Source organism: Stomoxys calcitrans, chromosome 1 (assembly GCF_963082655.1).
Source record: "Stomoxys calcitrans chromosome 1, idStoCalc2.1, whole genome shotgun sequence".
In the NCBI taxonomy this organism is placed as follows: domain Eukaryota; kingdom Metazoa; phylum Arthropoda; class Insecta; order Diptera; family Muscidae; genus Stomoxys; species Stomoxys calcitrans.
The window spans coordinates 271,539,402-271,554,070 of record NC_081552.1 but is presented as its reverse complement, the minus strand read 5'-3'; the positions used below and the strand labels follow the sequence as shown (position 1 = coordinate 271,554,070).

The following is a 14,669-nucleotide window of genomic DNA, read 5'->3' as shown; positions in this document are numbered from 1 at the left end:
AAAGGCTTAAATTCATTAAATTTGTTTATCGATGGAATGCTTTGAATGTTTTATGCATGCTATTCCAAAATTCTGTTGAAATTTGCAAAATAAATGATAATTGTTTATGTTTCGAAATTCATAAAATATTTGTTGTTGAAAGACATAACTGACTAATTAAGGGATAAGTAACTAAAAAATAGGAACTGGTTTCCGCGAAACCTTTCTGCTGTATTGCCTGCTCGTTGTAGCATCTAGAAGTATAGCGTTAACTTCTCCTTCCGATCTTATTTACCTGGACATGGTAATGTCATTCTTCTTTGCAAACATTTTTCCAGAATGTGAATAAACTTTTTCACATTCAATTGATTTTAGTTATCTGGCGTAATTTAAAAGGTGCTTGGAATCATTGACATAAACAGATGTTGTTTCCTCCTTTGTTTTTATGTGATTTACCGGCCATAAGTTTATATTGTATTTCGCAGACTTTGATGTAAATTTTAACTATTTTTCTGACTATTATTTTCAATCAAATAATACACACCATCATTTGATTATTTTGGTATATCGGCGCCAATAGCTTTTGAAGATTCAATTAAAGCGTCAGCAGCGTTCACTTCATTGTTGCAATCAATTCCGTAAACTGTCAAAGTCATTCTTTACACGTTGAACGTTTCAAAACTTCATTGAATGCTTCAAATTTTTAATTTGCATTATTTGATTCGATTTGCGTTAAATCTTCCTTCGTTGACATAAAATTCTTTGATTGCTGCAATTGATCTAGTTTGTCAAGCTTTGCTTTTATGTGCAGCAGTTCTTCTTTAATTGTGCCAGCTGATACATTACTGTCATCGCATACTAGATGACAAATATGCTCTTCATCGTTGTCTTCGAGTAAATGTTCATATTGACGTTTATCTAATTTTGCACAAAGAACATAAAGCATTCTCTCTTTCATCTCCTTTCTGCATTGAGAACATTCAAGTTTTTTATGCCCTCCACCATAGGATGGGGGGTACACTAATTTCGTCATTCTGTTTGTAACTATTGAGCCTCTAGAGTGCTCAATTCTTATCCGATTGGAATGAAATTTTGGCACGAAGTATTTTTGTACGACGGATCCTCTCATGACCATCTATAGTCCGATATAGCACCCATATAAATCGATCTATTTTACTTCTTGAGCCCCCAAAGGGCGCAATTCTCATTCGAATAGGCTGACATTTTACACAGGTCTCCAACATATAATTGTGGTCCAAACCGGACCATATCTTGATATGGTTCTAATAGCAGAGCAAATCTTTTCTTATATCCTTTTTTGCCTAAGAAGAGATGCCGGGAAAAGAACTTGACAAATGCGATCCATGGTGGAGGGTATATTAGATTCGGCCCGGCCGAACTTAGCACGCTTTTACTTGTTTTTTTTTTATGGTGCGACGGCTTGAACTGGGCACTTTCGATGCTTCTCATTTAGACTTTGTTTTGTTTTGGTTGTTAGAAAAAATAACATAAACATCACTTTTTGATGAAATAATTTTCTCACGAATCCGTCGAATGAAATAGTAGCACAAATTTGGCATGAAATTATGATGGCATATCAATGACCTTGGGAAAGTACAAAAGGTAAGCAACCATTCTTGGACAATGCGAAACTTAGGCAAGTCCTTTCCGATTTGATTGAAATCTTTTGGTATCACTTCCAACAACTGTGTTAAGTATGGTTCAAATCGGTCCATATTTTGAAATAGCTGCTATATAAACCGATCTTGGATCTTGACTTCTTGAGCCGCTGGAGGGCGCAATTCTCATCCGATTTGGCTGAAATTTTGCATGAAGTGTTTTGTTATGACTTTCAATAACTGTGCTAAGTATGGCGCAAATCGGTATATAACCTAATAAAGCTGCCATATAAATCGATCTGGGATCTTGACTTCTTGAGCCTCTAGAGGGCGCAATTTTCATCCGATTTGGCAGAAATTTTTTACAACAGCTTCTCTCATGACCTTCAACATACGTGTCTTATATGGACTGAATCGATCAATAGCTTGATACAGCTCCCATATAAACCTATCTCCCGATTTTGCTTCTTGAGTCCCTACAAGGCGCAATTCTTATCCGAATGAACTGAAATATTACACAATGAATTCTACAATGTGAAATGATACTTTTAGTGCCTTTTCTTCGTCTGTAACAACCTTTTCAACTTTTTCGGGTTTTGCGTCCAAATCTCATGGAATGTCTGTGGGAAAATTTGAAACGTTCTCTTTGACGAATAAACTTCTATAAGGCTTCCCGTGACAAATCGCGGCAGGCACTAACTAAAAATTAAAAAAAAAACTTCACTTGGTGCCTTTTTTCGTCTGGCACTTGTTGGTGTTACCTTTTCTGGTCTTGCGTGACAGTGCGTTGCACAACCGATCGGGAATAACAAAAGTGCAAAACAAATAAGGAAATTGGATTTTTAATGGCTTTAAGATTTATTTGAAACAAATAACTTTGTTATTACATTATACATTAAAGGGACTCCTGTTTGTTCCACCCCGTTACTCGTTATCATTATAAATTATTAAATATTTTACAATAAGAATATTATACAGTAGATTTAAATTTCATAAAGAATGTTTTTTTTGTTTTTTTTTACTTATGTGGGTTTTTTATTTTGTAGTCAAAAAAAATATATATATATATATATGTATACTAAACAAATAAATACACATTAATAATTTCAATAAAAAAAAAGAAAAATATAGAATTTAAAAAATGTAATTGTATCGTTTTGCTTTGTATTCATTTCAAAAATGTATTGTATGTAAGCAGAGTTGTTTCAGTTTATCGAGGGATAAATATTTTCATTTTTCTTTTATTAATGTTTGATTTGAAATTTACAATATGTGTAGGTAGATATCGACTCGTTCTGAAGGACATAAAGCTTATTAGTTTTCGACAATGTTACATTATTTTTTGAAAATAATTTTCTATAACGCATATAGAGATTATATAACATTCTTCATTTGGTTTAGTTTTTTTTTTTTTGTTTTTTTTTTTTTTTTTTATTTAATGGTTTATCGTTTCTTGTTTTCCTCTTAATTTATTTGAAAATTCTTAATTAAAACTTAATTTGTAGGTTTCCGCGTAAGAGTTGAAGACGTTTAATGTAGACAATTTGTGAACTAAATTTGGAAGGTTTTTTTATATTCTTCTAATTGCATCGACGATTTTGATGTATTGTTCTTTTTAATGCATGTATACATAATCTTTTTAATACAATCCCATATACAAATTGTAGTGCATGTAGCGTACATGGCTTTGAATTGCAGGATGCAAGTTGCAACTGGCAAAGAGATTAGATAATTAGGCAAAGGACTTGCACAATTTTTCTCCCAAGGTTTATTGCCAAGCTTTGGAAATACGTATGTACCCATACAATTGGTAAGTACCATGTTTTAAGAACACCTTCCTGCCAAGGAACACCATTAGCAGCAGACTACGGTTTGGACACAATCAGCTAAAATGACATTATATTGAATAAATTTATCAGTCACTGAACTATGCGGCTATTCATAGTTTTCGATTGCCGTCTAGTAAATACCCAACGCCGGTCTTCATTCTCACAAACCTATATAAAAAGTAGGCATGTGAAGGATATAGTGAAGACAAGGAACACATACAGGCATATAAGCCACTTCAAACTTGATTCTAAAGTACAAATTTGGAATTAAATTAAATTACATTGTATGTATTATTCACAAAACGTTAATATCAACTAGACAATCTTAATTCCATGGCAGCCAGTTGTACGTTCCGGATTGACCCAACTAGACAAAAATAACGAATCGATTAAGTGTCTCGTGTTATTTTTATATTTAAAACAATGGCATTTCATCGAAAATGTCAGAAATAAAGAAGAAGACAATTGTAGTTACTCAATTTGTGTTCCACATCCGAAATGTCTATAACTAATTCTTATGTGATTTCTTCATCCATTCTCCAAAGGATACCTTTGGGGTTAAATGCGCCGCTGGGTGCGGTTGTTAACAAATTCCGCTATTTTAGTTTGTGGTTTCACAAAATTCATCTGCAAATCTGTTTTGAATAGTTCTCCGATAGACTTCCAACATCCTCCTTCTCCAGACGGAAGAAAGGCCCAAACTCTACTTGCCGTTTTGTACTCTAACTCGGCTGTGCTTGCGTATGAAAAATTAAAACCACGTCTATGGTTTAACGGAAATACCACTGTATACGTATATACAACACTGCTACAACAACGTCGGAAACATTGAATGCAACTGAATGCAAACTTTGAGATTCATTTGCTACATGTTTGTGATCCCCGACAAGTACTTGTAAGAAACAATATGTGTATGAAAATGTTCTGACAAGCCATAAATGCATAGTACTCAGATCAGAGATGGTTCGTATGACGACTTTCTATGTTTTCGACTGTCAAAAAGTTGTAAACGTCAACGACTTCATACATTTGTATAAAACGAACAAAAAGAAGTAGAAAATGTCATAAGCGACGAGAATGCTCTTATTCCGCGATTTCATATCATTGTTTCGAATGTGTAACATAATTATAATGGATATGAAAATGTCAAAATTTTAATTATGATGAAATCTTTCTTTTTGCGGAGCAGCAACAGCCGAAAAAGTTTAGATGTCATCATAATCACCAAATCAGAAATGTTTAAAACAATTGTACAATATCCATATTTCTTTTTAAGGTTAACGTGCGGCGTATGCATGTGCTAAACGCCAAAAGTACTAAAATTTTAATATTACACTGGGTTTTTGTGGACCGCACCTGGACATAACGTACATTTGATAATTACATATTCGCCACTACTTTCGCTGCAGAACGTGGTGCATTATGCGCAAAATAACGGAATATTTTTTTCACCTTTATCTTTTTAGCCGTCATGCGTAACTCTCATAGAAACCGATCTCCGACATCGACTTCTACAGCCCGTAGACTTCTCAATGCAAAAGCTAGCCCACATAGGTGCAAACATAGATACAGCCCCCACATAAACAGTACCCTGTTTTCATTCCTTTACCTCAACTGTCCAAGTGATTGTCCTCTAGTGGCCTAAATTACATAAGGTAGAATTATAACCTCCAACACTTGCATTAAATGTGACTCTAAGATGTTCATTTATTAATGGAGTCCAGCCGAAGCGGCAGCGCTATTTGGCAGTAGCCTTGACTTATTGTTGTTCCTCTTCCCCAACCTATGTTTTTACGTTCAAACAACCATCAGAATTAATGTCACTTTAAGGAACGGTGCAAGGTCCAGCTTGTTAGGATACCAAAATTTATGCCCCATCAGAGTTTCAAGCACTTCTCTCGATATTTCTAAATTTTTCATTTTTAAACAGAACAAATTAAAAATTTCAGCTATTGAAGTTGCCATATCGCTGTGCCAAAATTTCTAAGCAATATTAAAATGAAATGCTTATGTACCCTACATTATGTACTATTGTTTTTGTTTGTTGCAAAATAGCTGTGGACAAATACACATTATGTGCACAAGAACATAATCCTATGGGTTTTGAAGTAGTGTGCCCACGACTATCGTAAACACACACAGCTGTTGTAAACAAACACAAATTTTTAACAGAAGGTGGGGCAGTCGTTAATGGACGATTTTGATTAAATACTAAGAAAATCTCACGTCTTGACATTTACGTTGCGCTCGGTCTTTTTTTATACAATTCAAAACGACGCTGTTTAACTTTTATGAAACAAGTTGTTTGCTTATTCTATTTTAAATAGAAGCAAGAAACAATATGGCCTACAGCTCGATAACATGTGTGTTAGCGTACAATTTTTATTGAAAGTCTTTCGTGTGCCTGATTTGTCAACAGGAGAGGGCGTAAGGGCGAGAACCATTCTTAGAGTATTGTACAGTCGGACCTCGATTACCCGGCAATATCCATTATACGGGATAGAAAAGATTTATTTTTTTCGTTGCTTCGATTATCTGTGAGTATGCACACTTTGCCACAATATAATACTGACCAAGCAAAAAGAAGAAAAAAAAATCAAAGAAGGGAGTTTCCTTGTTTTGTGCAGAAGTTTTTAGGTATCAAAACCTAAAAGCCTTGGAAAGTGCCAAAGAACCAAAAGTGGATTCAGGAATTTAAGAATGGTCGTGTGTAACTATTTGAGGGAAGATGGGAAATTGAAGATGAAGAAGTTTGAAATGTGAATTGTTTTGTTTGTGGAAAATTGAATTAATTTACTTCAAGGGAAAACCTAGTTTGAGAACTGCTACAACAACAACTAATCAATGACACAAATTTATAATGGAGATGATGTTGTCCTATTTTGGAAGTGTTTGGAATATAGCAATTTGTTGTGCCATGATGTGGCAGTCAAAGATGGACATAAGATGTCAATGGAGAGACCAACTGCATTATTGTGTGCTAATGCTGCTGGAACTCTCAAGCGGAAGGCGTTAGTTATTGGAAAACGTGCTGGGCCAAATTCTTAAACAAATGTTTTATTCGTTATTTTTAAAGCCAATAAAAATGCTTGGCCAATATGCGCTCCGGCTGCTCTGGCACTCCAGACCAAAACAAATGTTTTTGCAAATATGTGTAGAAAGTTTCTACTCCATTTTGCGGGAAAATCGATTCTACATAAAGCCTTCTGTCCCGAGCTTCCGGAAAATCAAAGTCCGACTGTAATTGAGAAGATGCAAAATTCTGCCAATTTGGTCAAACCATTTTTTTAACTTTCACGTTTATTTATTTACATTGTCTGAGAAGGCTTTAGAATGTATGTAGACGATGGCAGTCGACCACAAATGTTATTTGATTAAATTAAAAAGTAGTCTGCCTAGTTGGTACGAGAGTTCAATCGAACATCGTCTGAAGAGTTAAAAACAGGAATTTCCTTTAAAGAGTGTGTTGATGTAAAAATTATAGCTAAGCATTTCTTAACGTGAAAAGCATTGAATTTGGTTTCTCTCACTGGTCTGAGATACTTAGGCGGAGGGGAAAGGAAGAGAAGAGGTAACGACATTTTTAATATGAATTATTTAGCAAACAAATTAGTTGTGACCTTTGATTATGTCGTGTGGATGGTTGTGTATTCTGCTGTTTTTTTTTGTTTGTTTCACAAACGCAAACACACACGCTCATTGTGTGGATTCCTGTTTTTGTTTTGTACCAAATGAAGTGTTTAGTTTGGGTACATCTTCTAAATTTCGAAGGAATTCGGTTAGATCGCTTTACGTATATGTATTGTATACAAACTTATTGTGTATATGTAGTTGTTTTACTTACTCTTATGATAGAAGTAGCTATAGTGTTAAGATGTGTAAAACTCATCTATATCCATATACACGTAGATATACACATACATACATATATATATATATATATATATATATATATATATATATATATATATATATATATATATATATATATATATATATATATATATATATATATATATATATATATATATATATATATATATATACATAGATATATTTATATATACATATTACTTACATATACACACACACATATATATATATATATATATATATATATGTTTATTACATATTAACTAACAATAATCGAGGATGTGTATTTATATAAAATTGCAAATACGAAACAAAAAAAAATCGACTGAAATTTCAGGCCACTATGGAGAGACTTTCAGATTTTATACAAATTTGTGATTGTTGCTTTTATACGAAATGAAAATGAATTTTGTGCTTTTAAGAAGGGTAGCTAGTTACATGTAGATAGAGTAGTTCCGAATGGTGGCTTGTAGGTGCTTTGTTGTTGATTTCGCATGATTGTGGTGCACGACGACGTGAATGTCTTAGAAGAAGAAATTGCGCACTTCATCATCTTCATTGTCATGAGATTCGCCGTCATTTAAGCCGCTTAGTATGTCGTCGTCGATTGAATCCTTATGCAAATTTATATTGTCGTCATCTTTGTCTCCCACTGTGTCACCGATACCACTACAACTACTGCCGCCGACACCATCTGTATGGCATTTGTTAATGACTAGTGTTGTTGCTGTTGCTGTGGAGGGTGGAGGATTGCCAAGCGCTTGTGTTACATCGACTGCTGGACCCAGTGGGTCGAATGAGTCCTCCAGAAGTATACCACTTTCAATAGCTGCAACAGCTTCCTCGTAGTATCAGTTAAGATCTCTACGAAAACTGTCCTCTATTGAGGGATCCGAAATCATTATGGGATTCTGATCGGACAGCATTTGCAAGCCGGGCTCGTCAATTTGACCCAAGTCCAAATCGAGATTATCGAAAATATCACGGGATGACGAATAGTCGGAGAAGATTATTTGCGGTATGTTAGTAGCCGTTGTGGTTGTGTGCGTTTGACTTTGTTGCTGATGGTGTTGGGAGTTATTGAGTGTCGCTTGGTCATGCTGCAGATGTTGCTGATTCTGGTTGTTGATGTGGTTGTGTTGGTGATTATTCAGTATGTGCGCCGAAGGAGAGGGCACGGGCGATATGCTGCCGCCCAACATGGTCAAGCCTGGTGAGGATACCGATAATGGCGAAGGCGTATGGTGGGGAGAATGCAATGGCGAGTGATGTGGAGAAGTTTGTACCGATAGTGATAGTTGTTGATGATGAGCAGGAGAATGCGAAGACATTGGTATTGGTAACGGGGATGACGGTGCAGGCGTGCAATGCGATATTGGCGACGGTATGGGCGAGGAGTTAGTCGATACTAAATCCTGTCTATCATTATTGTTCATCAGGCCCGTTCTACAGGGCGTGGGTCCGTTTGTGGTGCTTGCGGACGAGTTGTTATTCATGTGTTGGAAATGTTGCGAATTGCTGTGATGCTGCTGGCGACTACTAGAATTGTTTGCATCGTTCGATAGTGCGGATAAATTGTTGTTGTTGTTGTTACAATTTGATGTAGTGCTTGTGTTTTGTGTCCTAGTTGTGTTGGCGGACGAGGACGTCAAATCTGCAATATCGAAAAGCTTGTTGTTAAATACATGATGCTGTTGCGACATTTGGCCAACAGAGTTTCCCGTTGTAACAAACTCGCTAAAGTTCAGATCATCGTAGTTATTTTGCGGCGATTGGCAACTGTCACCCAAGTGAAACTGTTCAAAGTGATTTTGAAAAGCGGGATGGAGACTATTGTACCCATGGCTTGTCTCTATTGTGCCGAAAGTTGTCTGTTGCATTGCTAATGTTTGCATTGCCTGATTCTGTCGGCCGTTGCCACCTCCTGCGCTGTTGTTCTGGCAATGTCTGATGGGACTGCCAGGTGCACTTGTGTGTATATCGTTTGTTGGGCCAGAAGTCAGAAGGCCAGGCGAAGAGCCGGGGCTTGGGGGATTTAAGGGTTGACGGTAGTCAGTAAGATTACCCGTTGAACCTGCCGCTCCTAGTGTGGGGAGAGTGCTAAAGTTGGCATTGGGATTTTGTGCGGTATTTGGTTGCGACACATTAACTGGTGATTGCACCGAAAGATTTGTGAATGATAAATGCGGTGATGCTTGGTGATTATTTGCCGTCGATATTTTCGTAGCTGCAGCTGAAGAGCTTTCCTGTTGGTGATATGGTGAGGGCGGACCACAACCTCCCCCGCCGCCAGAGCCTCCTACATTAGGCGGACTAAATGGACTCGGCGATTGGTCCCTTTCGTGGCAACCATTATTGTGATTCGGCGACAAAACTGGCGAAAGTGTTTGCTGCTGTGGTTGTTGCATAAGCTGTGTTACGTTAGCGACGGGAGCAAAGTGAACAGATGTGAGGTCGGGCAATGAGCCCGTATTGGCAAAATTCATAACATTTCCCGGTATATTCGAGTTGTTGAACTTGGCATTGCATTGCGATGCCTGCTGCATATGGTGCTGTGACTGTTGCAGTTGTTGGCTTTGCAGATGTTGTTGCATTTGGTGGTGATGTTGTTGCGCTTGATGTTGCTGCTGTTGCATTTGTAGACGCTGAAGTTGCAATTGCTGATTTTGCTGGTGCTGTTGTTGCAACAGCGGGCTCTTTCTTCTTTGTGCCTGCGGACTATAACTACGACCAATATTTGGCGAATGAGATCTCTGACTGTGATGCTGTTGTGGGTGACTCGACGACGTCTGACCATGCTGGTGGTGATAGTTGGCATGCATTGCATTCAAGTCTTCTATTAAACTTGCCTGCGGCGAGGTTCCATAGTTGCCCTCACTCATATTCAATGTCTGATGTAACGCCGAATCGGAGTTCGATCTACGCCAGCTCGTATCCATGGGCGGGCTCAAGTATGTATTTTGCGTGCTGTGCTGCATACTGCTTAAAATCAATCCCCCAGCCGTGCTTCCGTATGGCGATCGATCTTGTTTTCTTTCTGAAGGCCTCCTCATCGGACCAACACCCATACTGCGGCCACGTGATTCCCTATACGCTGCCGGCGAACCAGCACTTGTTATTGTAGCCCCACCTCCGACATTAGCATCGGGGGAAGCACCTCCGACATTAGCATCGGGGGAAGCACCTCCGCCACTGCCACCACCCAAACATGTATTCTCATGAAGTGATCCACAATCCGATGCGTCTATGTTGTTTAACGCATTGTCCACCACCCGAGTCGCCTTCACCTCATTCATAATTTTCTCAAACTCCGCAGTGCCTTCAGCCTGTTTAAGCTTCTGCAAGGCAATTTTCTCGCTGAATTTTCTTGGGTTCGCCATTTTTAGATTATCTAGTTCGTAAAAATGAGCGCCCCCCTACACACAAAAGTTTCTTCAAATGCCCAAAAATGTCCCTTACTCCTTCAATCTACGAAAATCTTTCTTAAGCGCAGCTTAGGTATGCAGTCTAGGTAGGTAGCAACAAGCAATCACGCTGCAAAGTCAGGACTGCAAAATTTTCGGGTTCAATCACACATAAAGGGTGTAGCATATAGAACGCAACATGTGTAGTAAATCCATCCACGGTAGAAGCATTTTGTTGATTCACCATACAAACATAACAGCAATTCAAGGTATGAGCGGCACAAAAAGAGAAAAACAGAATAAGAAATATGAGAACAATGCTTTGTGGTATTCCAAATATGTGTAGATAGGCTAAATAAATAAAAACGATTAGCAAAACACTAGCTTTTCACCGCGAGTTGTGATTTCGTATTGACCAAAACTCGATTGAACGCACCACGCATAGTCTGTGAACAACAATGGACATATTCTATAATATAGTGTTTCTTTTCTTTATAGACGGTTGATGGTTTTTTTTTCTTGTGCGTTTCTTTGCACTTGCAACATATTTCGAAATAATTCGAGAATACAAAAATGAAAACATTTCCCATTACATTTTTAGATATTGCAAAGAAAAATATTGTCAAGCTTACTCCAAAGGATTTTGTTTTTGTTCTAGAATTTAGAACAGAAAAGCAAAAGAAAATATCGTCCTTGGAGATCATCCGCCACTTAAAGCAATTAAAGAAGTTATTACTAGTTTAAATACGTTTCGAAAGATGCACACTTCCACTGTTTATCTGCACAGCCGGGCACGTCTATGAGCACCACATGAGTTGAAACCCTCAGTTCCGATTTGTGTGGTGTTCATCGTCATAACGACTTACTGAGTTAGTCAGCTGAGAGATACCGAGCGTCCACAGATTGCGGATAGTGCGACGCTCCACTACCCGCAACCTGTGGCTGCAACTGCAATCGCGGAAAATCAATGGTAACGAGTCTCAGTGAGAGGCCGCTCGGCACCGGCTCTTGCTTAAATACTGAGTGCCTATGATACTCGATATGCCTAGGCCAATGGCCATAACGGTCCCGCTGTGATCGGTTCTATGAACCGAACCTAGCAAATATGTATACACAGCCAGATCAACAAACTGTTCAATCCCATGGTAACCGATTTTACGTACTGGATTGACGAATGATTCCATCGGCAAGTGCTGCCGCCTCAGTGTACAACACACTGCTACAACAAAAACACCAACAACAAACTGTTGAGTTCCCAAATATAGATATTTCACAGAACCCAGCAAGGAAATTAAGGTCAACAACATGTTGTTATAACAATAACTAAACGTACATGGCGCAACTATTTAACTCTAAGTGTGCATTGCAGAACATTTTGAGATGTTCTGTGGACTGGCAAATGGACTACTATGTTCATATTTAAGCAATATCTCCTAATAGGATCAAGTTAGGGGCTTTGCCTCGTATAATGCAATTTGAATATATATTTTAGTTAGTGATTTAAGTACTTGCATTTTCCATTTATAAATAACTTAATTTTTACATAACTTGCTGCGGGCCGCAACTTTAAAATTTCTATTTAGTTTTGAAGAGATGCCATCGAAACAAAAAAAATGCACTCCTCGGTCATAACAATTCCACCACGTATGCGCAAATTAGGATCAAGCCTTTAGTGAGGGTACGACTGACTAATTACGGGTGTGAAACATGTTTTTGCAAGGGGTTCGAACCCATGCAATCAGCAATATGGCGCCAGCATGTAGGCGACACACCAAATTAATGCCTAATGATTTTACATGATAATAATAATCGGTCTAATGGAAACGGGACGTACGTACGAAAATCATGTGTGTGAAAGTTCATGAGGTTCATGTCGCTTTGGTGTGAAAGATTGCGCTAAACGTTCGTTATCCTTTTCAAATCTCATAAGAGGTTAATGTCCATAGCTGATATAGCCTGACAATAAATGATAATAATTACAACGTGTATAAGTAGAGCAGAGCAGAGCAGTTCAATTATTGCATTCGTGTACTTACGGTTAATGTGTTTAACCACAAAAATGTGTTGTTCCTTGTGCTTTATCAGTGTCGGCTTGTAAATTGGCTGGTGCTCAGTTTTTTTGTTTTCTGAATGAGGACCAATCGAGTAGGAGTTCAAAATCTTATTGCAATAGTTCACCGGTCTTGTTTAAGTTTCCCACAATTTTCAACTACTCGTTTATGCATAATTATGTTGAGCTGGAACACAAATCGAGATAAAAGAAAAGTTCGCGCTTTTTTCCCTTTGAGCGCAAGGGTGAAACCATCTCACAACGATGACGGTGTGCCGCCGCCTCCTTCGTTGTTGTTGTATACACAGTTTTGAAACGCAAAAGAAAAACAACAGGGAACGAATAGCAAAAACAATAATAATAAAAAGTAAATACCACGAGTTAATATAAAGCGTTCAGCAGCGTTCTATCGTTGTTCTATCTATGTATGTATAGATGGATGAATAGATGTACGAACGTACGTACATAAATATAAACTACTACTGTCGTTGAATGTCGTTTTTCGTTTTTGTTGTTCTTCTATGTCAGTTGCGGTAAGAGACTGAGAGCGAGTTCGGGGAGTCGAACACGCGAAAGAGAGTGCAAAATCAACAAAAAGAAGACAAATCGAACTGTGACTTAAAAAAGCGATATGTGAACGAAATAAGCGACTACCGCAGCCCCTCGCAGACCATCGTCGAGCCCCTTCGTAGGCAAAGGGTGACAAACAATGCGAATAATTAATCAACTTTAAACGGCAGCTTTTGATTCGGCAATATCTTGTTGGGATATTTGGCCATTGGGTAGCACCTGTTTCGCAGGATTGCCCCAAAATCTGGCAACTATACGTTTAAATTTCCAAAAAACCAGATTTTAACAAACATGTTATTCTCATCGACTGCTGCTTCTTATATTTTTTTGTTTTTTGGTAACTTTAATGATTCTTTGCATTTCTTGGTGTGTTATCCACAACGCTGCTGAATATTAAATATGTTTTTGTTTTCGGGGCAGTTTACATCACACATAGGAAGTGTGTGACAAAAAACACTGCTCTACACACACTTCACTTTGGACTAATTTCTTTGGCCCTTTTCACGAGATGTTTATACCTTTTAGTTTAAGTTATGATTTCAAACTGGATTTCAGAGTCCATTTATGTCTGCATCTGCTCGGCGTTCAAAGTGGCAAAAATTAAATTCTTGTGCTGTTTAAGAGCAGATATTCCTGTAACTCTAATATTTTTCTTCTGTCATGTCTTTATTACACTCTATATCTATGTTCAATGCAGTGTTTGTTGGTATTGCTGCTGCGCCGTGCCTCTTCTTGTTTTTCTAATTGCATTTCTCTGATGGTGTTGTGTATTATTATTATTATGCACACACAACATTCCTTAACTTGCACATTTCAGTACGTCGCATGTACATACATATGAACACTCACACTACAGCATCGAGCGCTCAACACATACAACAAATTCTATATTTTCTTTATATGACAAATATTCATAACGCTTTTCTCTGAAGTTATCTACAATCGCGACATTGCCTCATATTCACTTCCATCCGTTCACTTCAATTTTTTTTATGGTGAAAACAGTGTCGTAAATATTTTACTTCGTCGTTTTTTTGCCAGAAAATTATCTTTTATTCACTCTATAGACCCAAAAAATAAAATTTCCTTTTACAAGGTAGTGGTGCCAACCAATCAGCTGTACGAAAAATTTTCTGCGAGGGTGACAACAACTGTCAAAGGTACCAAACAATGGAAAAACGTAACGTGTTGTACGTATCGTAATGTCACGCACAAATTACAAATAGTCGTCCCAACGCACTGTGGTCAGGCTTTTATGGAAAGAGGAGCCCAAGATACATAAAAGCCGCATTTATAAACGGATTTCGATGAAATTTGAAACAATGACTTGTGCTATGCATACCGA

At 37.7% G+C, this 14,669-nt stretch overlaps 1 protein-coding gene across 1 annotated transcript; it reads right to left on the bottom strand.

Annotated features, from left to right (window-relative positions):
- Positions 1 to 7,631: 7,631 nt before the first annotated feature.
- LOC106089725 (transcription factor mef2A) lies at positions 7,632 to 14,409 on the bottom strand. Its single transcript, XM_013255686.2, has 2 exons — positions 12,741 to 14,409; positions 7,632 to 10,848 (listed from the first exon to the last, which is right to left on the bottom strand). The coding sequence occupies exon 2, from the start codon at positions 10,678 to 10,680 to the stop codon at positions 8,152 to 8,154; it is 2,529 nt and encodes an 842-aa protein (XP_013111140.2). The 5' UTR covers positions 10,681 to 10,848; positions 12,741 to 14,409; the 3' UTR covers positions 7,632 to 8,151.
- Positions 14,410 to 14,669: the final 260 nt, after the last annotated feature.

Bases quoted from the DNA above. Each gene is read 5' to 3' on its own strand.
- LOC106089725 (XM_013255686.2), bottom strand. From the start codon at position 10,680: ATGGCGAACCCAAGAAAATTCAGCGAGAAAATTGCCTTGCAGAAGCTT.